Source organism: Miniopterus natalensis, chromosome 12, assembly GCF_054644295.1.
Source record: "Miniopterus natalensis isolate mMinNat1 chromosome 12, mMinNat1.hap1, whole genome shotgun sequence".
Lineage (NCBI taxonomy): Eukaryota > Metazoa > Chordata > Mammalia > Chiroptera > Miniopteridae > Miniopterus > Miniopterus natalensis.
In genome coordinates, this window is record NC_142092.1 from 29,949,256 (window position 1) to 29,977,157 (window position 27,902).

Consider the following 27,902-nt stretch of genomic DNA (forward strand, 5'->3'; position numbering starts at 1 on the left):
GATAGATAGATAGATAGATAGATAGATATAGATGATAGATGATAGATAGATAGATAGATAGATGATAGATAGATAGATAGATAGATAGATAGATAGATAGATAGATAGATAGATAGATAGATAGATAGATAGATGATAGATAGATAGATATGCAGCTACTGTGAGTGGAAAAATTTGAAAAGAGAAGCATCTAGAGAAGATTTTTAGGAGTTTCCTGATCGATATGCTGGGCGTTTGCAGAGGCTCCTTAAGAAGGCTTAAGTATTATTCTTCAATGTTTTCTTAGAATGTTATTATATATTTGGACTGAATCATGTGAAGCCTCAGTTTTATTCGGGCTACACTGTGAAATGTAATTGCCCCCTGTTCAACAAAAGCTTTTCTTGATTTTGCTGCCCTCTTAAATTATTGCCTTCTATGATTACTCCATTTCAATCGCACACCTCAACAAACTATAGCATCACTTTTTTCACCGATCAAATTAACAAAACAATGCAATAATTTCAATAGAGATAAAAATAGCAGTAATAGTAAACATATAGCATTCTTTATATATCAGAACTTTGTATTGGTGATTTACGTATACTAGCTCATTTAAATTTTACAACAATACTGTGAGAAAGATACTATTATTGCCTCTGTTTTAGAGATGAGGATATTGAGGCACAGAGCTTAAGTAACTGGTCTAAGCTTACACAGCTAGGAAATGACACAGCTGAGATTCAAACCCAGGTCCTGCAGCTCCAGTATCTCTATGCTTCTAACCACAAAGTGTGTGGTAAAATTAGCATCCTTAGTCACACTCGGTGGCACTGTGAATTTGTTCAACTTCAAAAATTTAAATATAAAGTTACCATATGACTCAGTAATTTCACTCCTGTATAGTCTCCCAAGAGAATTGAAAACATATGTATGAAAACTTGTACACAAATGTTCAGAGCACCATTATTCATAATAACAAAACAGTGGAAACAATCCAAACATTCATCAGTTTTGAATGGGTAAACAAAATGTGGTCTACCCTGGAATACACTGGAATATTATTTAGCCACAAAAAGGAATGAAGTACTAAAAAATGCTCCAACTTGGATGAACCCTGAAAACCATATGCTAAGTGCAAGAAGCCATACACAGAAGGTCATATAGTGTACGATTCAATTTATATGAACTGTCTAGAATAAGAAAATCAAGACAAAAAGCAGATTAGGAGCTGTCCAGGGCTAGAGGAAGGGGAAGAATGGGGAGTGAGTGCTAATGATACGGGGTTTCTTTTTGGGGTGATGAAAATGTTATGGAATTAGATAGCGGTGATGGTTGTACAACCTTTTAAATAAACTAAAAGTTTCTAAAATTTACACTTAAAATGGTGAATTTTATGGTATGTGAATTATATTTCAATTTTAAAATGTCCAGGTAGGGAGAGAACAAGATCTCAAGATCATCACTGTTGCCGCTCAGTGTCACTGCTAAAGAGTGGGCAAAGTTGACAAAGTCTGTACAAAGCTCAGAAATGCTCTGCTGGTTAAGATCGTGTCCAAGCTACAGGTGTGCCCTATGATTGAACAGTAAGGTTAAAATTCAGAGCATGAGAAACACCATTCCAGAAAAGCATAATATTGAAGATCTTCTAGCTCAGCCCCACACACTGTGCAACTACTTGCCGTTCATCCTAGGCTGAGGCTTTTGGCTAACCCTGGCTCCCATATTAATGGAGAAATTCACACTCCTTGCAAAAGCATCTCTGTTAAAGAAATACCTCCAAGCATATCTTAAACTTTCAAAAACTTTAGTGTTGTTTTTTTTAAAAAAAATATCTTATGGATATACAGGGAAATATTGAGTAATTTTCCTTTCCTGGGGCAGGAGACTTTCAACGAGTTGAGGATTTTACATCAATTCTCACTAAAATGTTTATACTATTTAACCCAGTATTTCCAATCAAAATGTTAAAAAGCTATATATATGAAGATGGTCATCATGATATTATTGACAATACCAAAAAATCAGAGATATCAACAATGTAAATTGCATACATACATCCTGGAAATCTGATATCTGTTAAAAATGGCACTGTTGAAGAACGGACAAAGCATACGGGTGCTATTTAACATGAAAATCCTTATGCTATAATGCAAAATGATTTTTAAAAAGCACCTATTTGTACGCATGTGTAAAAATACACACACACATATATGCACAAATTCATACAATTAGAAATAATGCCCATAGTTAAAATTATATTTTTTGATTTGAAATAAATTCTTCTAATTCTCTTACTCCATATTCTATAAAATGTTTTATATATATATATATATAAAGTGTTTTATATATATATATATTTCTAATTACCAGGGTATATATTCTTATGGTCACTTTTTTTCACTTATATTTGAAAATTGTGAACATATCCTACATACAAGAGTATTTATAATGTATGTATACAGTTAAAAGTGTACCCACTGGGTTTCAATCAGGAATCGGAATTATACTCAGTTAGTTTGACTAAAGAGATAGTAATGTGGATACTATTTAAAGGGGTGTAGTGGGGTTACGAGAATCATCCGTTGAGGCACCCCAACCATCAGGTTGAGGTTAAGAACCACCAATGTGAGAGTCTTCGTGCAACAGTTGGAAGCCCATACTATTTCTAGGCTAAAGAGCAAGGGGGGGAAGCATTTCCAGAGCTCTATGAGCTGGAGCCATGGAGGAGAAACCCCCTAGTCAAGAGCCACAGTTGTAGAGACACAGCTACCGCCAAATCCTTAGCCCCAAGCAGAGAAAGAATGGATAAAATATACCCTAACTCTCTTTCCTCCTGCCTCCAGTCTCCTGTGGATGCCTCCATTGTTCAAACCCAAATGGAAACCAGCTGAGGAGAGCCCAGGTGATGTTTTCCAAAGAGGTCCGCTTCTGGGATAAAAATAGGGCAGGGAAGGGAGAAAAATAAATATGAGGGTAGGCAAACAGAAAACCCAGAGAGTCTACCTGTTTTTCCCACCCTGGATTTATTCTTGCCCTTTGTTCAAATGAAGAGAAGCTCATCCCCTGCACACAAGAATCACAGAATCCTACCAATCACTAAATTGCTTTGAGGAGATGTCAATTTGGGCACTCTGACCTAGGAATGAAATTATAACACTTGTCTCCACCAGTACTCTTCATACAAAGCAACAGGGAAAGAGGGGCAGGGAAGCTATAACCAGGTAACACTTTATGTGCAGAGCTACAATAGTCCCTGCCTCTACAGCTTATTGCTAGGCTAAAAATGAGAATCGAGGCTTCCTACTTTATTCATGTGTGTTTCCCTTGTCTTATGCACTACCTTGGTAGATCAGGAACTTTTAAACCTGGTGTGTGATGCAACACTGTAATTTTTGCATGGTCTGAAATTTAAGTGGTCCTGACTTTATCGGGTTGCTGCAGTTATCTAATGATCATTATTATTGTAGATGGGAGTAGTAAGATGTCCCCAGGGAATCTCTGGGTGTCCTGCACAGTTCCCCTTGCCTTCATTGTATAGCTGCAACCCAGCTTCCTCTCAGTAATTGGGATTAGTCATTCCAATTCTATCACTATGAGGAACCAAAATAATCAGGGGGCAATTTCAGCTTCCAGTTCAATAGAACCATGGCTTGGCCCCTGAATGGCAGCATCTCTTTCCTTTGAACTTGGACTTCCAAAAAAATGATAAACCCAAGGTTGCAGAAGAGGTGTGCTGGATATTTTCTATTTGTCCTGCCAGTCTTTGTTCCTAAGAGGCTCACCTCTATAGACTGCATCCACTTTTCTCCTTTTTCTTCTGGCTTCCTGTCCACCCTCAACATTAAACCTATTCTGCAAGTAGAAAAGCCCTTAAAAATGTTTATAACTGAGGATTATATGTTTAAGTGACAACCTCTCACGAGATACACTCTCTTCCTGCAAACAGCTCCAACAGTAGTTGGTGCCATTTCTGGAGAATAACAGTGACATGGCTCATTCAAGTCTACTGAGGCTTAGCTGGCGCAGGAACATGGATTCTCATGTACCTACGTTATTGACAAAGCTCAGTGAAGGCGTTCTGCTTCCTCTGCCTCCTCTCGAAATCTGACAGCTCGGTCGCTGCGGTATTGAATTTGCCTCTTTCACCCGCTTCTTCCAGGTGCCTGGTGCAGAAGAACGCGGTAGGCCTAAGTCAGGCGCGGGCCCTTTAAGGAAGCCAAGGGCTGCGCTGATTGGCTGAGGGTCGGAATCCACAGGCCTGCCTAACGGATCTGCGAGGCGGGGCCCGGTTCCTGGCGCGGTCTCGGGGACCGGAAATCCGAGGGCCTCAGCGTGGTTCACGGCGTCCCTGGTCCTCCGCCGCCCAGTGAGTGAACGCCTGCTGTGCGCGACCCGGCGGCCGCAGGTGGGTGGAGCGCGGGGGTCCCGGTCTTCCGGCGCTGAGCATCCGCGCCCCCGGCGCGCTTCCTGCCATTGTGTCTTCAGCTGGGTTCCTGAAAGGACGCTTCCTGTGGCTGGGGCAGCCTGGCCTTTCCCCTGAGGGTGTAATCGAGTTGGGGAAGTAAAGGCGATATCCACGTAAATCTGCCTACCATCCGGGAAATACCCGTTACGGGAATCCAGTCCTTGAAGGGCGGGTAGAGTTAAACTAGGGAAAACCTCCGGAAGCTGTGAGGTAAGGGGCTGGAGTTTGCAGGGGAAGTGGGCTAATTTAAGTGGAACGCAATGACTTATTGAAAATTGTAATTTTACAACCAGTCATAAATGTAGGTAGTTAATATGAAATTGGACCAGGAAGTGAGTCAGTGCAGAAATCTGGATGACAGAGGTCGTGGGCTATGGGATTATCCTTTTTAAAAAATAAGTAAAATCAAATCCAGATTCCCAGCGGTGCCTGGAAGTTGCAGCCCCAACACACCTCAGAAATACCCCTTCCCGCTGTAATCTGTAGCACAGCTGAGACAGGGCTGGAGTATTAAAGAGTCCTTTTTAACGTCTCAGGAGTAATCAAAGGAAGAGTGCAGTCATTGGGAGCTCAGCATTCTCAGCCCCCTGAGACACACTGGTGTCTAAGTTTTAAGTATCAAGAAACTTGTCACCAATGATAAAGTGTTGGAATCTTTGAAAAACTCTCCTTATACAATTGAGTGAATTCAGTTATCCCTATTGCAACATCACTCATACTTATTTTCTTTCCCCAGTTTCATTGAGAAATAATTGACATACATCACTGTATACGTTTAAGGTATACAGCATGATGGTTTGACTTACATATATTTCTATCGTCTCATATAGATACAATAAAAAGAAAAGAAAGAAGAAAAAAAACTTTTCCCTTTTTGTAATGAGAACTATTAGGATTTATTCTCTTAGCAACTTTTCTATATATCATAGAGTAGTATGAACAATAGTCATTATTTTTCTAATATATACTTTGTGAGTGGGAGAGAGAAGATTGAGAGTATTCTGAAGACCCTAAGAAACCTCCCAGGCTTTGGAAAATGGCTTTGTTAGGGTAGGAAAAGTTGAAAATACTCAACTCCAAAGTGTACTTTACAGGGTGTGGTGCACTCACTTTCAGGTTCACACCCCTCTGCACCACAGGAAAGCTCTTCTAGCTTGACTTCTAGCTTTAACCCTTGGGAGTGTTGCCTAACACAACCAAATTACAATATATAGACCCAAGAGAGCAAGGCCCGGAAAGAGGTAAACCTAAATCCTAACTTTCCAGATAGTTGTTTTTTTTTCCCTAGATGGCTGGCGTGAGGACTCTCCTTGTACTTCAGGGGAGATCCCACCTTTTAATAAATAGGAGCACTGTAAGAAACACAGCTCTGTGACTGTGTGTGTGTGTGGGTGTGTGTGGGTGTGTGCGCGCGCGCGTAGCAATAGGATTAGAGGACAATTGTTCTCTTTATAAATGTTTGCAATGTATGTAAAAATTCAATTATCCACTCCTATATGCAGGAGAAAAATAAGAAATGGAAAGTGACCTGAGCTACCCTTTTTCTAGTATCACTTATTGCTTTCTGCAAACTTTTATGGGAAAGAGACATGGTGGAGACTGCCAAGATGGATAATACATTGCTTCTGCCTTCAGGCAAGTTCTGGTCTGCTGTTGGAGACAATTGACATGGGGCTGTCAGAGTTTGCAGAAAGGAAAGAATTTATGCTAGATCTTCCCCCTCTCAGTGGGTGACCTCCAGTTCTGGTCACAGGATGGAATGGGGCAGTGGCAGACTGGGAGGAAAACCTCATGACCTCCCAGGCCTGTTCAGGGCCCTGCCTCTTCTCTCTGATGAGTGACGGGCCTCTTCCCAACATTAATGCTGACTCTGGATCAGAGGCCCCTGTAATTCCAGGGTGTGTCTTTGGCCAGAATACAGAAAAGCCACTGAAGTCTGGCTTGAAGTTCCCACTTACCTGGAGCCCTAATAGCAGGGATAACCCATTCCACCTGGCATGAAATACCCTCCCTCCATTCTTCTCCCTAGTTAGCCAGAACTCAAGATTTCCTGATATGGATATGGAAAATAGGAGCACCAATGGCTTCCCCCAGAATTCTGTGAATCCTGAGTAGAAGCATTAATATTGGCCACTCTGGCCCAAGGTTCATAACCCTGCTCAACAACCTACCAGAGAATCAGCAGCATTGTTGAGGAAGGTAGAGCAATTGTAATGTCCTTGAGTTTTGCATTCTGAAAGTAAAATCAACAACTGAAGGTTTTCTGTACGTACCCAATTGGATTAAGAACAAAAAATTAGAGTTCTGGCCTACCTAGAACTGACAGCCCACTTAAGAACCTCTTAAGTAAGTCAGGTAAGAAGACAAGGCAATACTATATATTCATTTAAAAATTGATGAGTGACTGGCCTCTTCCCAACATTAAAGCTGACTCTGGATCAGAGGCCCCTATAATTCTAGGGTGTGTCTTTGGCCAGAATACAGGACAGATATTTATTTCCCAGGACATTTAATTATCCTTATGTTTTCCTCCTTGAGAACTTCCGTAGTAACCTGAAGAGAACAATGGTGAAGCTAGAGGAGGATGGCCAAGGGATGTCAGTAGTAGGTAGATGGAAATAGAGGGTGTGTAGGAGAGGGTCAGGGATTACAAAAAGAGTATTGATATAGCGACCTTGAGATACTTAAAACTTCCTAAAACACAAATGCAAGGAGCACAGACACATCTGTCCTTAAAGTGCACAATGCATCTTCTGAATTACCCCTCAGGAACAAAGAAGGTAAAAGGATAGTTGATATTCACCCTGCCCCTCAGAAAAAAAAGAGGGTTTTTTTCCTGTCAGTTTTTAAGTATTTAGTTCTTCAAGATTTACTGTGGGAAACAAAATCAGGAAACATGGAGCCATATACTTACAAAGCAGAAGATTTTGGAAGCCATCTAGTTCAATCAGCTGGTCTTAGTAAATGAAGGTTAAGCAATTAAGTTTGCCCACAACCAGACAGCTAGTTAGGAGCAAGGACTAGAATCCACACTGTGTTCCCAGGTCAGAATTTTTTCTTTTTTTTTGTTTTTAACGTTGTCATACGCTCACAATATCCCAAAGCAGAGCATTTGAGGGATGCATGTAGAATATATTGTTTCAAGCCTCTTTGCTTTTTTTATATTTTAGGTCAAGATGGGGTTTATATTTTCAAAATCTCTGAATGAAAACATGAAAATCCAACAGGAGTTCATGCTTATGAATGCTCGACTTCAGGTACATTTTATTTTATTATTTATTTATTTATATTTATCTTTATTGTTGTAAGTATTACAGATGTCCCCTTTTTTCCCCCATTGATCCTCTCCACCCTGCATCCACCCCATCCCCAAGCCTTCCCCATACCAATGTCTGTGTCCATGGGCTATGCTTGTAAACATGTAAGTTCTTTGATTAATCTCTCCCCACCCACTCCCCCACCTCTGCCTTCCCTCTGAGATTCCCTCAGTCTGTTCCATGCTTCTGTGTCTCTGGATCTATTTTGTTCATCAATTTATTTTGTTTATTACATTCCACATATGAGTGAGATCATGTGGTACTTGTCTTTCTCTGACTGGCTTATTTCATTTAGCATGATATCTCCAGTTCCCTCCATGCTGTCCCAAAGGATAAGAGATCTTTCTTTTTTATAGCTATATAGTACTCCATGGTATAAATGTCCCACAGCTTTTTTATCCACTCATCTACTGATGGGCACTTGGGCTGTTTCCAGATCTTAGCTATTGTAAATAATGCTGCTATGAACATAGGGGTGCATAAGTTCTTTGTGATTGGTGTTTTGGGTTTCTTAGGATATACTCCTAGAAGTGGTATCACTGGGTCAAATGGCAGTTCAGTTTTTAATTTTTTAAGGAAACTCCGTATTGCTTTCCATAGTGGCTGCACTAGTCTGCATTCCACCAGCAGTGTACTAGGGTTCCCTTTTCTCCACACCCTCTCCAGCACTTGTCATTCATTGATTTGTTGATGGTAGCCATTCTGACATGTGTGAAGTGATACCTCATTGTGGTTTTAATTTGCATCTCTAATGATTAGTGACTTCGAGCATTTTTTCATGTTTCTTGGCCATCTGTTTGTCTTCTTTGGAGAAGTATACTTATCTATTGCCATTTTAATTCTTTATGCCTATGTTTCTCTCTCTTTCTCTGTTTCTACTTCTAATTACAGCAGTTGCTTTAACATTTCCTGCAATGCTGGTTTGGTGGTGATAAACTCCTTGAGACTTTTTTGTCTGGGAAGCTCTTTATTTCACCATCTATCTTGAATGATAGTCTTACTGGATAGAGTAGTCTTGGTTTCAGATCCTTGTTTTGCATTACCTTGAATACTTCATGCCATTCCCTTCTGGCCTGTAGAGTTTCTGATGAGAAGTCAGCTGACAGCCTTATGGGAGCTCCTTTGTAGGTAACAGATTGATTTTCTCCAGCTGCCTTTAATATTCTCTCTTTGTCTTGAATTCTTGGCATTTTAATTATGATGTGTCTGGGCATGGGCCTCTTTGGATTCTTCTTGCTTGGGACTCTCTGAACTTGTGTGACTTTTTCTTTGACCAGGTCAGGGAATTTTTTGCCATTATTTCTTCAATTCTCTATCCCTTGCTTTTTGTCTTCCCCTTCTGGTAGACTTATAAATGCGAACATTGTTACGTTTCATGTCATCCCACAGCTCCCTTAGATTATTCTCCTGTTTTTAATTGTTTTTTCTTTTTGGACTTCTGATTGAGTGATTTTTCTGTACCCTGTCTTCTAATTTGCTGACCTGAACCTCAGCTTCCTCTAATCTGCTGTTTATTCCTTCCAATGTATTCTTTGTTTCTGCTATGTCATTCTTAATTTTCTTCATAGTTTCCATATCTTTTTTTATGCTGTTGGGCATCCTTACAATCAGTATGCTGAACTCTATATCTGATAGATTGCTTATCTCCATTTCATTTAGCTCTTTTTCTGGAGACTTCTCTTGTTCTTTCATTTGGGGCTTGTTTTTTTGTCTCCCTATTTTGGCTGCCTATGTATTAGGTAGATCTACTAGGACTCTCAGTCTTTTTGGAGGGTCTCTGGTGCAGGCCAATGTCAGACGCAGTTTGTGACTGGCCCTGAGTACCTTGTTTGGAGCTATCAACAACCCTTGGCTTGAGGTCCCCTCTGCTGGGGCTGGGTGTGGTTGGACAGGACCAAGGTGCACACCAAAGTCTGCTTTTCCAAGGCCTGGGTCCAGAAGCAGATTAGGCAAAAACTCAAAGCACTCTGAGCTCCACCTCTGGCTGCAGGCTGATTAATCTGATTCTCTTAATGAGCCTCAGGCTGTGGAAACTCCTTAGGTAGGGAAAGAGGTTTTCTAGCAGGGTGGGGCAATTGCTTACCCCTCCCCCTTACCCCCCCAGGCAAAAGCAGCAAAATGTCTGCCTGAGAAAGATATCCTCCTCTGCAGTATAGGGGAATAACTTGGCACAGGAATACAGATGTATGCCTTCTAATCTCTATTTCCAGAGCCCACAACCCTAGATTGTCCTCACACAGCTCCAGTCCACTCTGCCCTCCCTCTGCAGGAGCCCAAGGTGAGTGCTGCACAGGAAACTTTGTGCTTTGGCTCTTTAAGAGGGTGCCTGCATTTCCAGCTGTCTCTCCCTGGCAGGCAGAAACCTGGCTGCTTTTCACAGCCAGATGTTATGTGAGCACCTTTCTCAGTTCTGGTGCTCTTGGCTGGGAAGCCCAGCCTGGACTTTAGGCCCCAGAGTCCTCAGTAGGAAACCTCCACAGCTGAAATATCCCTCTGGACCTTCAGCTGCTGCCTGTGGGAGCCCAACCAGCCCTCTTGCACCTCTGCACTTCCTACCAGTCTCTATGTGGTCTCCACTTTTCTTCCTTCATTATGAGGGTGCTCTCCAGCTTGTCTTCAGTTGCAGTTGATTATTCAGGATGGTTTTCTATATTTTAGTTGTAATTCCAGTTTGGTCCCAGGAGAGTGTCAGTGTAGCTTCCACTCAGACCATTGCCATCTTTAATCAGGTACATTTTTAAATAATTTAAGATCTTATGTTGCTACAGTGGTTGAAGTTTCTGACACATGTGCTCCAGCAATATATTCTCTTTGATCCCTAAAGGTAAAATGCTCTTGGGGCTCCATCCTCAAAGCCAACATGAAATGGATTATTAATTACCTAGTGAATAGGCTTTTTAAAATCTCCAATCCAAGTATTTGTGTTAAAAATTCCATACTAGAGGAAGAGACAGCTGCTTAGAATAAAGGATAGGCAGAATGAGACCACCACCACCCTAAAGATATCTGCATCCTGATCCCCTGTGACTATGTTTTCTTACATGTCAAAGGGACTTTGCAATGTGATTAAGATAAGAAGCTTGAGATGGAGAAGATCCTGGATTATCCTGGATTATCCTGGATTATCTGGATGGGCCCAATGTAATCACAAGGGTCCTTATAAGGGAAAGGGAGGAAAGAGGGCCAGAGAAGGGGAGAGAGAAAGAGATTTGAAGATGCCTTGCTGCTGGCTTTGAAAATGGAGTAAAGGACCATGAGCCTAGGAACACAGACAGCCTCTATAAAATGGGAAAGGCAAGGATATGGATTCTCCCCTGGAGCCACCAGAGGGAATGCAGTACTACCAGCCCATTTTGGACTTCTGACCTCCAGAACTGTAAGATAACAAATTTGTGTTGGTTTAAGCAACTAAGTTTGATAATTTGTGATAGAGCAATAGGACACTAATACAGAGAGTATGAAAACTTGACACTGGATTTATACATAGGTTGGATAGAAAAGATCAAAGCAAAGTAGAAGATTGTCTAATTGCCTAATGTAGGTTTTCAAAAAAGTATTTTTAAATGTTGTATGTCAAAATCAAGTGTTAAAAGTTTGACTGGAATTATCTTCCTAAGATTTCAAACAAAGATCTCTAGGCCTCTGTGGTTCATTATGGCTCTGAGAGAAGAAGGTCCTACTCTGAGGCAGTATACTGAGTGGCTAAAAATGAGGACTAAAGTCAGACTGCCTGGGGTTGAGCCCCATCTCTACCCCTGATTAACTGTATGACTGTGCCTCAGTCTCCTAATCTGTAAGCTAGAGATGATAGTATCCCCTTCATAGGGTTATTTTGAGGAGTAAAGATGGTAGTATATAAAAAGTATATAGAACAATGCTTCAGGTCTTTAGAACAATCTCTCACTCTATAAGTATTAGTTGTTGCTGCTGCTATTATTGTTATTAAAGAGTAATAAGAGTAATAATTGTGCAGGATAATGATGTCTTTTGGGGGAATGGAACGATTGAAAGAACGGGCAGTTGAATTACTATAACAGAGCAGAGTGACCTAGGGAAGACTAAACATTAGGCATACACACCAGCCAAGAATGTCACATCCTCAGAGTCCTTGTCCAAGACCTTTGGAAACTATAGGGCTTTTACTCTTACATCAGTCCCCATGAAGTCAGGATCTGTGAAGGATCTGGGATTTTACCCTATTTGCAAGCTAACAAATTAGCCTATCACTATTTCATGGATACTGGCAGAATACAGGAGACACCTATGTCAGAGGCAGAGAACTTAATTACTCATAACACAGCAAGCAGTATGAGCATGAGGTTGGTGTCAATTTCCCATTCCCCTCAAGTCTCACAGAAGCAACAAAGATGTGTTTAAATGGATGCTGGGCATTCCGTGGGTTTGTGGAGCATTTGAGAAGCACTGAGCTTAGGGAATCACTGTTCTTATAGTGAATGGTGAGCTGCCTGAGTTGGGGAGGTTACCTTATTTTTCAGGGTTGTTCACTGCAAACACAGCCCAGAGAAATGGCCTGAACAAAGAGCAGTCTGGGTCTTGCATTCTTGGCCTACCCAGCAAGACATTCAGGGCCTATGGCAGATTGTGCTGGGACATTCAGGGCCTATGGCGGATTGCCCCTCCTGACACCCTGCCCCTCAGCCCAACTGACCAGAAGTTTGAGAACAACCTTGACTTCTACCCACTGATCCCAGCAATCACCTTAGCTGGCAGGAGCACTATCAGCAACATCAGTTTTCAGCTTAGCTGAATCAGAGGTGAAACAGGCCCAGGCATTTAGGAGAATCTCTGTGAATCCAAGGGCTCCATTGAGCCAGTAGCTTTGCTTCAGGTGGCAGAATGGGATAACCTTTTTCCCAAAGGACTACTACTACTTTATGCAAAATTGTAATAACAGAGTCAGGCCAGCCAGGCCCTCAAATACATTTTAATTTGACCAGCAAACAGGCCTTTAGGTTGTATTTGTCCTGTCCTAGTTAACCCACCTCAACATGGAGATGTCAGGCCTGAGAGTCCACAAAACCTCCATGGGTCAGGTGTTCATTTTTAACAAGGTAGGCCAACAGCTGCCTCACATTATTGAAAGGGGTATATTACAGGTTCAATTGTGACACCACCCCGCCACATTCATATGTTAAAGTCCTAACCCTCACCGCCTCACAATGTCACCTTATTTGCAGATAGAGGCTTCACAGAAGTAATCAAGTTAAAATGAGGTCATTAAGGTGACTGGCATCTTTATAAAATGGGAAAATTTGGACACAGGCATACAGGGACAATGCCATGTTAATATGAAATTGGCCATTTACAAACCAAGGGGAGAGGCCTGAACAGATTCTACCCTCACAGCGCCTGCAGTGAACCAACCCTGCTGACACCTTAGTTTTAGACTTCCAAACTCCAGAGCTGAGACTACATTTCTGTTGCTTAAACCACTCAGTTTGTGGTACTTTGCTATGGCAGCTCCAGGATGTATTTGGTGCCTGTGTCCAGCAGGGGACACTGCAGTACTAGGCCTCTCTGGGGATCAGCTGTGATTTTTTGTTTTTCTCTTTGGGTCTCTATGTTGTTTCTATTAGACAACCTGGAAGGGGTCAGGGAATCCTTGAATGGAAAGGTGCTCTCTCGTCACTGTGAATATTCACAGTATAAGCAAGTAACACACGGGTTTCATTATACACTTAAATAACAGGGGAAACAACTGCAGGATCTTGAAGCAGCTCAAAGATCACCTTAAATTTCCCTTCCTCACTGCAAACTTTGTTCAAATCCTATTTGTTCAAATCCTATCTGTTGAATTCCACTGCTCTTCCCCGCCCCCCCCCCCCCCCCCCCCCCCCGGGAACATGGACCAAAGAGTTTAACATAGGTTATATAGGGGTTATTTTAGCAGTTTCAGGAGTTTATGCTGTCTCCCAGTGAGCTGGGGCAACTAGGGAGTGCAAAGCAGCTAAGAAGCATTTTACTCTTTGGCTCCGGGTCCCAGCATGGGTGCACCTTATTCCTGTGTGCACCCCTGGCCACTGAGAGCACTGGGGTTCAGGAACATCACTATTTTAGCCTCTACTAATGCCACTGCTTTGCCCTGTGTGTCATAAGAAACCTCCAAAACTGTAGAGAATTATTATGAGTTTACTTGAGCCAAACTGAGGACAACTGCTGGGGAGCAAAATCTAAACAGATTGAGAAAACGCTTTGGAAAATGGCAGTTTTGTGGCTTATTTTGTACATTAGAATAAAAGAAGAAGCTGTAACTAGGGTTGCATGAAATCCATTGGTGGTAGATTAAGAGGGCAGGAGAAAGCAAAGAGGGGATATCTGGGGATTGGACAAAAAGCAAAATACAGAGACACATTTCTTTTACATTGGTGGGTACAGGATAGTTAATCATATTTACAGCACAGAGATAGAATGCTGGGAACGAGGTAATGATGAGAGACTCTGTGGTCTACTCTGGTGCAGTGGGTCTGGAAAAGATTACTCTGACATTTCAAAGGTATGTTATCTTAGATGCAAAAAGACAATAGACAGACTCCATTAAGGAAAAGACTGACCTTTGTCAAGGAAGATACTGGCTTAGAATGTGACTACCACCATCACCCGCATTTAGTTAGGAATTTTTATGTTCAGACCATCCTATGTGGTTTTTTCAGTCTCTGGGTTTGTAAGGCCTGCCATGCAGGCGGCGCCTCTGAGCTTGTCAGGTCTAGTAGGTGGCCTCATTTTCATCCACACCTGTATCCTCAGCACTTTGGGCCAACCTGGTACTTAACTCACCCTCCATCTGCATGGGAATAAATAGACTTGGGTACCTCCATCCAACAGAGCCATAAACATTTGAGTCCCTCCTTTCCACTCTCTGAAGTTGCCCAGAACACTCAGCTTCTTCCCTAAAGCAGCTGAAGTTGGGAAAGAAACGGGGAGAGAGCAACCCGGTGCCAGTAATTAGCCTTTGCATTCACTCTGTTTCACGGGGCCTCCCGCCACTGGGCTCAACACACAAGTTTCTAATGTTTGTGGTCTACCTAAAGTTCTGTAACCTCAATGCTGACACCACTATTTCAGCTTTGGGGACCCCTTGACCCATGAGCCACAGCTGAGGTGTGGGGCTTGATGCCCCACTGTCATGGTAACATCCTTCCTTCTCCCACCCAGAGGAGAATGTGCCACAACCAGAGTACCATCTGGGTGGCCTGTTTTGCTCCTGTGTTTTGTTGCTCAGCCTCATTTAACACCTAGGACAGCGAGAGACCCCTCCCCTCCCCCCCTCACCACCACCTAGGTGAGAGCGTTTCCTACCTGATCTCAGGGAGTTTTCTTATATCCGGTAACCCACCACTGAGGGCTCTTGTCCTTTGTCTTCCAGAATGCCATGTTTCTATGAGCATCTCAGCTTCGTCCCCAAAGCAGGCAGGCCCTGGGAAGGGTCTGGGATTTACCCTAGTGGCAAGTTAACAGCTTAGCCTGGTACTGTTTCAGGGAGGCTGCAGGAGACTTTGTTACTTACACAGCAGCAAGCAGCATGAGCAGGTTCACCATGAACGTGAGGTGTTTCCTATGCGCCCCAAGTCCCATGGAGGGATGGAGGTGGGCCTGGCTGGACGCTGAGGTGGATGCAGCAGGTTTACGACTTAACTGAGGAACAGTGAGCTGTGGAATCTACCACTTTTATGGTGAGTGCTCTGCAAGGCTGCTCTTTGCTAAAAGAGGCTACTTCATCCCTCAAGACTGCTCACTGCAAACAGAACCCTGAGAAATGGCACAGGTAAAGGGCAGCCAGGCCGCATCCTTGGCCTACCCAGCAAGAAAGTACAGGAATGCACAGGGCCCATGCCAACTGATTCTCTCAGTATGTGTGTTGGTTAAGATGATTAGTTGTCCTTGTTGATCAGGATATACTTTATCTTCCAATTTCAAGAATGGAGACAAAGAGAATATAGATCAACATGGTTGAAGCAGCTTTCCAACACGAAAGTTACTTCAGTTCTGATCCTAACTGGGGAAGCCTAGAGAGAAACATACTCATCTACAGCCATTTTGAAAGATCAGGTTGGTCCTGTGAATGTTCCCCATTGAAAGGAACTAAACTCTAGCATCATTCTTAGGGTTTTAGCTATTCTTATTTTGGAAAGAAAAGTATCATGTTAGATAATATGCTTATAAGTTTTGAAGCATAATGAACACCTATGAACCCACCACTAAACTGAAGAATTATGTCCTCACAACACCCCTGAAGCTATCCATGGCTTCTTCCTCACATGTGGAGTGAACCCAAACAGCTAAAGCTAGGCTGGAATTGACCTCATGTCCCAGAGCCCTGAGGACTGAGCAGGACTCTGCGAAGGGAAGAAACAGGCCACTGTCGTGGAAGACAACACGTCTTTGTAAGTTCTTCAGTGGGGAGATTTTTTAAAGCCCTGACTGAAACACCATGCCTATTAATATCTTTAGCCTACTATGACCTTGGACTCTTTTCCTCAATAAATGTCACCTCAATACAAAGGGTAAATAGAAGAAATGAAGCAAAAAAGTACAGTGTTTGCTTCATAGAGGGCCTTGTGGTGACAAGGAGCCCAAAATGTAGAGTAGGCAGTGAAGAGGAGAGGAAAGCAGCCAATTCTGTATCTGTAGGAAGCAGGATAAGCAACTGGGAGTTGGTTCAAGAACTGGAAGAGTCAGGGGACTTAACCAGAAGCGCCTTGAACAAAACAGGTAGAAGGATCAACACAAGTTCACGACAGTGGGGGCTACAGGGACGGCTACGATGGCCTAACTCTTGGGCTTGCATTCACCTTCATCTTCCCCACCCCACTCATAGCCTGTGCATAGCCTCCCCATGCCCCTCACCTGTAATCTCTCTCCTGAACTTCCCTTTTGATTGTATTTCTATTTTATTTTATTGTAAACTACATATAATATAAAATTAACCATTTTAAAGTGTGCAGCTAAGTGACATTTAGTACATGTACACTGTTGGGCAACCATCATCGCCATTAAGTTCCATAACATGAAATCACCCCAAGAGGAAACTCCATACCCATTAAGCAGTCACCTCCCATCCCCTTTCTTCACCCAACCCCTGCCAACCAATAATCTGCTTCCTGTCTCTATGGATTTGCCTATTGTGGACATTTCATATACGAGAATTCACATAACAAGGTCATTTGTGTCTGACTTCTTAACGTAGCGTAATCTTTCAGGGGTTCATCTATATTGTGGCATGTATGAGTATTTCATTCCTGTTTATGGCTAAATAACATTACATTGTGTGGATATACCACATTTTATTATCCATTCATTGGTTTATAGAAATTAAGCTTCTTTTCACCTTTTGGCTATTGAGAATAGTGCTGCTATGGAAATTCTTGTACACATTTTTGTTTGAACACTTGCTTTTCTGTTCTTTTCAATACATACCTAGGGGTGGAATTGCAAGATCATATAATGATTTTATGTGGAACTTTGAGGAACCACCAAAATGTTTAAAATAGTGCCAGCCTGCTATTGTTTTCTCTCCCAAAGTTGGAACAGATGGAACTAAGTTGATTGAACTGCATCATGAAGGATTGGATCTAAATGCAAAGAACATAATGAGTTGCTTGATTTTTTTAAAAGAGGCTGCTAAAAATGTTCAGCAAGTCTCTTTAAAGATGAGACAAGGTATGAACATGTCTGGACTCACTCAGGAGAGTTAATGAAAATCCTCTCAAGACTTAATTTTCTGGATGTGGTCTATGTTCAGGCATGGTAGGAAATGAAAGTAAAATAACTCATAAAGGCCGTTGGTGCCACAGTCACTTACTTCTACAAAGGTAAACAAATGACAAAGAAAGGTTAAGCCACCAAGCTGATCCCTTGCTCCCTAGCCCTTCCATGGGGACAGTGGGTCCAGCGCCCTTTCTGCACTCAGTTCTCCAAAGGGGACACACTGGGTTTTGGTTTGTTCATAAACTTAAATGAGACCATTAAATCCACTCATGGACTGGCAGAAAGATTTCCTTTTTCTTTTCCTCCCTCAACTAGAATTCTGTTTTCATAAATCTGATCACAGTGAATTTTAATTCACTTTAGTTGTCATGGCTTGAGCAGGAGAGGTCATTGATTAATTAACTCAGTACAGCATTTCATGAATATCTAGTATATAGAGAGTTGGGTCACAAAACTATTAATTAGGACATGATCCTATAGCTTTAACAATTATTTCTGTTTCTCTATAAAGCTTCATAATATGTGCAGATGCCCCACCTTATTCTAAAAAGAATTTCAGGTAGGCTGCTGTTAAAATCTTTAGACTTCTTACATGTGTCTTATTTCTACTTCATTTTCTTCCTGAAGATCATTAAGAATGCAGGGCAGCAGGGAGAGGAGGATTTGAGAGAGAGTAGCCTCTATAAACATCCTTAATATTTTACATAGGGGAAAAATTCCCAGTGTCTTTATTCTTGAATAGTTTTACTAAATGCAGAATAATGACTCCACATTTTAAGAACTATTTAGCTGCAAGAATTTTAGATTTGCAGAAATGTTGCAAAACTAGTATAGAAAGTTTATGAGGGCCCTGTCTAGCTGATGTTAATAGTTGAGAATGATGAAAACCAGGAAATGAGCAGGAGTGTAACACGGTTAACTGAATTTCTGATCCTTTTGAAGTTTCACCAGTTGTTCTCATAATGTCCTTTCATGTTCCAGGATCCAATCCAAGATCTTATATTGCACTTCACTGTTGTGTCTTGGTGTCTTTCCATCTCTGACGTTCCTCACTCTTTCCTTGGCTTTCATGATATGCACTTGTGATAAGCACTGGTCAGTTACTTAGTAGAAGTTCTCTAATCTTGGGTTTTTCCAATGTTTTCTCGTGATTAGATTGAGGTTATGGCTTTTGGGGTTTCTTGGGCATATGATTCTTAAACCACAGAATGCTATTGTGTCTCGTCATTGCATCATGCCAGAGGACACCTGATCTTATGTCGTATTTCTGGTGATGTTAACCTTGATCTCTTGGTTAAGGTGGTGTCCACCAGGTTTCTCCACTGTCAAGTTACTCTTTTTTCTTTTCTAACTGATAAATATCTTTGAATAGATACTTTGAGACTGTTAATGTCTTGCTTCTCCTCAATCTTTTGCCCACTCATTTTAGCATCCATTGGTGGGATCCTACATGCAACAGTTATTACTGTGGTGTTTGCATACTTGTGATCTTTTAAATCTCCTTCATTTCACCTATGTTTGTTCATTGGAGAAGCTGCATCTTCTCCGTATGTTTATTTATTATATTAGCTATATAAATGTCATGTACATTTTATTCTATGGGCTATAATCTAGTACCATCATTATTTATTTTATGACTTAAATTCTTTTGGCTATTGGGAACTCCTAGTTGGCTCCCAAGTCCTTTTGATACATCCCATCTTTTATTGAATAGTTGATTATTTTCTGTGATCATAAGATATTACACATATATTGCCTCTGCCCCAGACCTAGAATTAACCACTTATTCAAGGAGTCCTGGTTCTTTTTGCTGAAGAATTGTATTTAGAAATCAAGATCAGGGCTCTTGGTGTGCTTATTGCTATGGCCATTGTTTCTAGATCCTCTCAGCAAGAACATGTACATATACCAACCTGTGCATATGCATACACTCACACCTATTTTTACATCTACCTGTAAGTATATATTCAGGGTGGGACAAAAGTAGTCTTACAGTTGTTGATATGAAAAAAGAATATAATCATTAATAAATAATAATACAAGAGTAAACTGTGGTTTGCATACTCACAACTGTAAACCTACTTTTGCTCCACCCTGTATTTTAAACCATGAGTTTGTACTGACACCTCTGGTTCCAACTCAGACTGACATTTCATTCCAGCCTTTCCCTTTCTTTATTTTTAAGTTATTTCTCAGACAGTGGGAAGCCTTTTCTAGAGGCCACCTGAATTCCTTGGTTCATGTCCCCTTCCTCCCTCTCTAAACCAGCAGTGTAGCATCTTCATGTCTCTCTAACTCTGACTCTCTTGCCTCCATCTTTCATTTATAAGACCCTTGTAATTACATTGGGCCTTTCTAGATAATCCCGGATAATCTCAAATCTTAGTCAGTCACATCTGCAAACTCCCTATTTGTCCTGTAAAGTCAGATATCGACAGGTTCAGGACATAGATGTCTTTGGTGTGTGGGGGTGGGGAGTATTATTATTCTGCCCACCATAGAAACTTATTATTTCCAATATTTGCTATTATAAACAGTGCTACAATAAATAACCTTGTGCTCTCACATTTTTGTACTATTGGAGGTGTATCTTCAGAGTAGATTTCTAGAAGTGGGATGCTGGGTCAAAGGCAGGTGCTAGATAGTTTTGATAGGTATTGCCACATTTCCCTTCCAAAGGGTTGTACCAATTTAAGAGCGCCTGTTTTCCCAAAGTCTCACCAACAGAGTTTATGGTCTTGCTTTTTAATTTTTGCCCATGCCATGGGCAAGAAAATGGTATCTTAGTCTTACTTTTGCTTGTCCATTTTTCTACTGATTTTGATTTTTTTTAGAGTGGAAAGGGGGGAGGGAGGAGGAAGAGAGAGAGAAATAGCGATGTGAGACAGACACATTGATTGGTTGCCTCCTGCACACTTCCAGATCGGGGCCAGGGACTGAACCTGCAACCCAGGCACATGTACTTGACCAGAAATCAAACCCCTCGACCCTTCAGTTCGTGGGCCAATGCTCTAACCACTGAGCCATGCTGGCCAGGGCCTAAGTCTTGTTTTAATTTGCATTACTTAATATGAGTAAACTTGAACATTTTCTCACATGTTTGAGTGCCTTTCATATATCTTGTTTCTGTAAATTGTCTGCTCATTGGTCTTTTGTGCTCTGTCCCTTAATTATTAAGAGTTCTTTATGCATTAGGGATATTGACCTCTTGTCTGTGGAAATATATTACCATTATTTTCTCCCAGATTGTCATTTGCCTTTGACTTGGTTTATGGAGGGGTTTTCTTGCATGAATTTTTTTTTTTTAATTTTTATGTGTTCACATTAACAATCATTTACTTTATTGCTTCTGCATTTTTAGTAATTTAGAAAGTTTTTTCCTATACCAAAGTTAAAGTGGTAGTCATCATGTCTCTCTCTGGTACTTTTATAGCTTTATTTATTTATATTTAGATCTCTAATCCATTTGGAATTTATTCTCATATATGGTGTGAGATATGGATCTAATTTTATCTTTTCCCAAGCTACCACCTCGTAGTACCTACATTTATTAAAAAATCCATCTTTTCCTCCAGTGAATTTGAGATGTCACCTTTATTAAGATTCTATATGTACTTGGACATGCTATTCAACTCTCCAATTTATCTCTTCATACCAGTGCCGCACTATTATAATTATAGATGTTTTTTAATATGTTTTGATGCCTGGTTAGGCTAGTATGTACAATTGCAGGTTATCTTTTCAGTGTTTGTTTCATCTTTGCTTTCTCTTAGAAACTTTAGTTCAACTTATCCAGGAATCAAATCTTCCATCTTTTGGTGTATAGGATGATGTTCCAAACAACTGAGCCCCACTAGCTGGTGTGAAACCTATATAATTTTATTAACCAGTGTTATCCCAATACATTCAATAAAAAATAAACAAACAATCTAATTTTAAAATGGGAAAAACACCTAAACAGACTTTTTCCCAAAGAAAACATAAAAATGGCCAATAGGTACATGAAAGGTGCTTAATATCACTAATCATCAGGCAAATTCAAATTAAAACCACAATGAGAGATCACCTCACATTTGTTAGAATGGCTATTGTCAAAAAAAGAAGAGACTGGTGAGGGAAACCTGGTGGGATAAATCAATGAATAAATGTGATGGATATATAATTGAATTTTTTTTGTATGACTAACTTTAAAATTTTCTTTTCTGTTCATTATATTATATGTATATGACTATCACACATATGAATATTATGAATATTATTCAGCCATAAAAGAAGAAAACCCTGCCATTTGTGACAACATGGATGGACCTTAAGGACATTGTGCTAAATGAAAAAAGTCAGAGAAACAAATACTGAAAGATCTCACTTTTAGGTGGAATCTAAAAACATCACACTTATAGAAACAAAGAGTAGAAAGGTACTTAATGAGGGACTTAGAGATGGGGAAAATGGGGAGATGTTGACCAAAGGGTACAAACTTTCAGTTATAAGATTAGTAAATTCCTGGAATCTAATGTTCAGCATGCTCACTGTAGTTAACAGAATTGTCTTTTATATTTGAAAGTTGCTATGAGAATATAACTTTAATGGTTTCATCACAATAACAATAAAGGTACTAATTATGTGAGGTAAAGGATGTGTTAACTAACCTTATTGTGCTAAACATTTTACAATATATGTGTGTATCAAATCATCACATAGTGTACCTTAAACTTACATGTTATATGTCAAGTATATCTCAATAAGCTGAGAAAAACAACTTAACCCACCAATAATGATTCAAAAATTCAAATTAGTGTACTCCATCACTGGTGTTTGCCTTCTAATGTACCTTAGAATAAGCATTATTTCAAATAATAGTAACTTGGATTAAATAATGGAGTAGTAATACTGAAAAAAAAAGAGTGGTATGATGTCTATTACATTTAAAAAGGGTTTGAAGATTTCCCCTCCATCTATGCATGAAATAATTTGGGGAGCCAATCTAGTTATCACACATATTTTACACAATCTGAGCATATACAGGGTTGGACAAAAATAGGTTAGAATTCTTACAGAGAGGAAGGCCATGAGAAGACCCGGAGAGGAAGGCTATGTGAGAGTGAAGGCAGAGGTTCAAGGTTGCATCACAAGCCAGGAGATTCCAAGGATTGCTGGCAGCCTTGGGAGTCTGGGGAAGATAAACACATTCCTCTAGATTTTTACCTTGACAAAGAAGGGTCAATCTTAACCCCTAAAGAGCCTGCTTACGTCCAGTGCAAGGTCTGCCAATGATGAAATTAACCAGGAATGGCACTTTGATAGTGATGAAAAAGAAGAGATGGTACTTGGACCTGAAGAAGAAGAAATGATGCCTAGAGATACAGAAAAACCTATGTGTGCTAATGGGACAAACAAATGTTTGGGGTCCCCAACCCCAAATCCACCACATGCCCTAGAGCTTCAAACCTCAAGAGGGGCCAAGGAGCCAAGCCCTATCTTTGTATCTAAAATCTCATTCTCCTCTCCCAGTTTCTTCCCACAGTAGAAAGAAGATAAGGAAGGGAAACTGAATCATATTATTATTCCATTTCTCCCCACCCTGTGGTTTACATCATGAATTCTACGCTTGCTTTCCTCTGTGCTTTACTACTAATATACTGTGCCAAGACTTTAGAATTAAGAATGACAACTTTTCTCTCCCAAGAATCTGACTCTCTCAAAATAATGGGCTTGGGCGTTCAGGTTGCTGCTGCTTCTGTGTTTTCTAAAAATCCATGCAGAAATTAAGTCTTCTGTGTTCTGAGCTGTATCTGCTTTCTGCTTCAAAGCAATGAAAAGCACTGACTGAAGTGGTGAAGGACTTGGGGCAACAAGAAAATTGTCACAAATAAAAATCTCTATTGATGTCTCTAAATAATACCCCTCTACCATTATATCATGGTGTGATATGGACCTGATGATACTCCAAATGAATTTCAATTTGGAGTTGGATGGATTTGGAAGGCAAAATTTTTTCAGTCCAACTTGTAATAAAGGCCAATAAGATATATCAGCATTTAAAGGCACATAGATCTTTCCTCACATGTGTTATAATCTGACCATATATATATTAGGCTTGGATAAAAGCTTGAGACCATGGTGTGTTCAATACCTCAAGACACAGAAAAAGAATATCGTACCTATTCTGTATGTATTCCAGGAAGATTTCACTGCCAAAGTAACAGTTGTTAATAGTTTTCCAGAGCGACCTTAGTAAAAGTCTATTGAGAATAAAAAAATTAAAAAAGATGAATCAAAGAAATTAAAGAATGAAAAACACTGGAAAAGCAGATTATTAACTATGCTCAGGTTAAAAAGATGAATAACCACACTTTTTCTTTTGTGTTGTCCTCAGCTGGAAAGGCAGCTAATGATGCAGAATGAAATGAGAGAAAGACAAATGGCCATGCAGGTTGCCTGGTCTCGGGAATTCATCAAATATTTTGGAACATTTTTTGGCATTGCAGCCATCTCTTTAACAGCTGGGTATGTTTGTTATTTACTTTAAAATTTTCCTTAAATAATTTATTTTTGTCTTTGCCGTTATCATATTATTATTAAGTTGGCCAAGAAAGGACTTCGGTCCAAATACTATTATATAAACAAAGCAATCCATTATAGTTTAGTACTCAGAAGTAATTCTGTAGAAACAGGGTAATAGTTAATTCTGCCTTTAGTTTCTTTGATTTCCTCTGTCCTTTTCTCCATTTTATAAGTTAGAGAACTAACTTGACACTGAGATAGGAGGAGGCTTCTACAAGTTTATTTCTACAATCCCTAAAATGGTTTATCACTGTTTATAAAGTGAGTAACTTGAGCCTCGGCATCAAATACATATGAGCAAGTCAAAGACCCTGCCTGCCCTGGAGAGCTGCAGAGCCTGTGAGGAGTTATGGGTAAGGAAATCCTATTTCCGAAGAAGACGCAAACGAATTCAGTAACTTTAGAAATGCACATTCTTTTAAAATGCAGATAAAAAATTTTTCATTGAGTATAGAGATATGTATTTATATGTCACTTCTTGATATTTATTCTTCTTTGTTCTTAAACCAGAGCAATAAAAAGGAAGAATCCAGCCTTCCTCTTCCCTTGCATTCCATTAGGCTTTGTCTTTAGCTACCAGTATGACTTGGGCTATGGAAACCTTCTACAAAGAATGAAAGGTAAGTCTTTGGTAAACCAGACTCTCTATTTTTGATTTATTATCTGGTTAAAGGATCCCCTCCTTATGATCCCTTGACTTAGGTAGGTTCTGACAAGACCCTCTCCCTGGTTGTTAAATGCAATAATTATTAAAAATTAAATTATATAAACTTACAATGAAAAAATTACAGAAATAAACATTAAATTATATTAAAAACAATGGTAAAAAGTACACAGAACTGACCAGTTTCTAATTATTATAATCTACACTTTTAGGTTATATATATCTATACTCTTAAGTTATGAATATCTATGGTATCTGTATGGTAGAAATGCAGATATAATATACAATACAATAAAATACAGATACAACTCCAACTTTAGTGACATCCCATTGGTACCCTGAAGTTGATCATGGAGTATTTACACCATGGAAATCTGCAAATGTCAAATCAAGCCTTGACTTATTTTTTTGTTGATTGCTTAGACTAGGGGTTGGCAAACTATGGCCTGTGGGTTGACCACCTATCTTTGAAAATAAAGTTTTATTGGAACACAGACATGTCCATTTATTTCTGAGTTGTCGTTGGCTGCTTTTCCATTACTGTGACAGAGCTGAGTTATTGCAACAGAGATGAAAGGCCTCACAGGCCTAAAATATTTACTGTCTGGCTCTTTAAGAAAGTTTGCCAACCCATGGTCTAGACTTAGATAGTGATGAAGAATATGTTAATAATGCAGATTACGCTTAAAAGTGTGTTGTGTTCATAGCTATTACATTGTGAATAGCTTAAAAAATGAGGAAATATTCTCCCAATATTTAAAAAACTGATTCAGCAAAGTTGTTCACATCATTCTCAAACGACTGAGGTTCTGACATAGGTCATTGTTTCATTTTTGTCGTACTCATTAATGTAAATGGAAACACCAACCATCATTCATATTGGAATCATGTTCATTCATCAACTGCTAAGGTGTGACTACAAGAGTTCAGCAAAAACCAATGAAAACATTCTGTAAGAATCAATTTGCTATATGGAATTTATGCCCAATATGTTGTACATTTTATTATTTATAAATAGTGTGCCACATATATTTTAAGTAACATCTCTAATAAACTTATGTAAATAATAAACTTATTTACATTTTCCCCCAGAGAGCTGGTTGTTAAATATTCACCAGTACTGTGCTGCTCTCTCAGAACCCTGGCTCTCACTGTCCTAGCAAATAGACTGCTGCCACAGAAGCCATTCTTGTCCCAGGAAGATAGTTTCCCGTTAGTCTAGGGATTCATGTCTTCCAAATTCCCACCACTTCTTTGAGAGCTATACTCACATGAGGATCCCTCTGTCCCCACTTTTCGAGCCTTTAACCCAGAGAACACGAAACAGTATTTTCCCAAGCTTTCCTTTTTGCCATCCTGCTTTCTCCTGGGCTGTGGGCCCATCCTTGCAGCTCTGTGGGGACTGCTTTGGGATGAAAGGAGGAGGCACAGGCTTGGGAGTAGGGAGTAGAACATCTCAGTCCTAGGCCTGGGGAGATGAAGGAATTATATGTTCTTAAAAATGCCCATTTGAAAATAGAAATATATTTCCACATAGATACTATGTAAAAGTGCCGTTTGTGGTCAGGCATTATTGGTATCATAGTTCAGCTACATTGTGGGCTAAATAGTTCCTTGTTGATGGCCTAGAAATTGGTTTACAGCATTATTACTATGGGAAAATGTATTCCAAGAACTAAAACACTGATCTACAAATTAATTTTTAGAGTTCAATCCCATTTGAAGCTGGAAATTAACTGTACACAGCTGATTTACTAATGTTAAAACCCATTTCAGTAACCAGCTCAGTTTCACATTACTCATCTGCTTAAGGATTCATTAGTCTGAGCTCAAGTGTGTCCTTTTGTTTTATATGGACATTAGAATTCTCAGTGCCTCATGAAAATCCGTGGTATTAAGATATGTCAACTCACCCTGGCCTGTTTGGCTCACTGGTTAGAATGTCGGCCCCCGGACTGAAGGGTCCTGGGTTTGATTGTGGCTAAGGGCACGGACCTCAGTCGCAGGCTCAATCCCCAGCCCTGGTCAGGGCACGTGTGGGAGACAACCAATCGATGTCCCTCCCCGCCCACCTACCCCCTCTCTTTTCCTCTCTTTCCCTCTCCCTCCCTACCATTCCCTCTGAAAAGCAATGGGGGGGGAAAATACCCTCAGCTGAGGATTAAAAAAAAAGCTGACAAATATCAATGAGCCCAAGAAATTACTAGCTGTTATCTAAGAGGAATTGTTTATAAAAATGTGTAGATGTGTATGTAGGTATGTATGCATACAGACTAAAGAATATTTAATATTATTTGGGGTATTTACAAGTAGTTTCAGGTCAAAGATCAGCTTTCCTAAAAATTTAGAATTTTTAGTAAATTTTATTTCTCTCATGTCGCTTATGGTACATTAAGAGGCAATAGGAAGAGGACTGCCTCAGATCCCTCCAGACACAACTAATACTTATCATCCTGACTTTCCATCAAGGAAAAATAAAATATTACTTGGTATGCCTTCTCTTCTACATTTTAAAATGTTGTTATCTGTTAAAATCCCTAGCATCTGATTTATCTCTCTGCGAGTCTTCAGAATTCATCGCTGTATTTCCTTTGGGAGGTCACTTCTCCTGAGGACAATGGGTGAAATATTTAACTGTAAGACTATAGGATGTCCCGCAATCAGTGTGACAGCTTGTCACTGGAACACAGCACATAGGCCTTCTCACAAAATGCCGATATCCCTTTTGTCACCTTGCATATGTTTGTACTTTATTTAAGGTGAAGCTGAGAACATACTGGAAACAGAGAAGAGTAAGCTACAGCTGCCAAAAGGAATGATTACTTTTGAAAGCCTTGAAAAAGCCAGAAGGGAACAAAGTAAATTCTTCATAGACAAATGATACCATGTTTACCCACCGAATCTCAAAACACAAAATTGTTGACTTGAATCATGGTTTTTACAGTTTTTTAAATGCTCAAGATTTTGATATAACGGATTTTATTGTAAAATATTAAAATGCAAGATCAGTTTTGTTAAGCTATTTTAAAAATAAAATTTATAACATTCAACAAAAAAGGAGGTACTCTAAATAGCTTTCAGACTTCCTATATATGTATATTACAAATATCTAAATGTAAAATTAATAAACTATATTGTTTTGAACTCCTGAAAAACAAATATACTACTGCTCTCATTTCTCTGT

At 40.0% G+C, this 27,902-nt stretch overlaps 1 protein-coding gene across 2 annotated transcripts; it reads left to right on the forward strand.

Annotated features, from left to right (window-relative positions):
- The first annotated feature begins 4,448 nt into the window (after nucleotides 1-4,448).
- On the forward strand, nucleotides 4,449-27,877 carry PLGRKT (plasminogen receptor with a C-terminal lysine). Of its 2 annotated transcripts, XM_016214300.2 has the most exons (5): nucleotides 4,449-4,657; nucleotides 7,618-7,704; nucleotides 23,867-23,997; nucleotides 24,565-24,674; nucleotides 27,478-27,877. In XM_016214300.2, the coding sequence occupies exons 2-5, from the start codon at nucleotides 7,624-7,626 to the stop codon at nucleotides 27,597-27,599; spliced, it is 444 nt and encodes a 147-aa protein (XP_016069786.1). In that variant the 5' UTR covers nucleotides 4,449-4,657; nucleotides 7,618-7,623; the 3' UTR covers nucleotides 27,600-27,877. The 2 variants fall into 2 exon arrangements, with proteins under 2 accessions (XP_016069786.1, XP_016069787.1); XM_016214301.2 differs by lacking the exon at nucleotides 4,449-4,657 and having other exon boundaries at nucleotides 7,511-7,704.
- The last annotated feature ends 25 nt before the right edge of the window (nucleotides 27,878-27,902 follow it).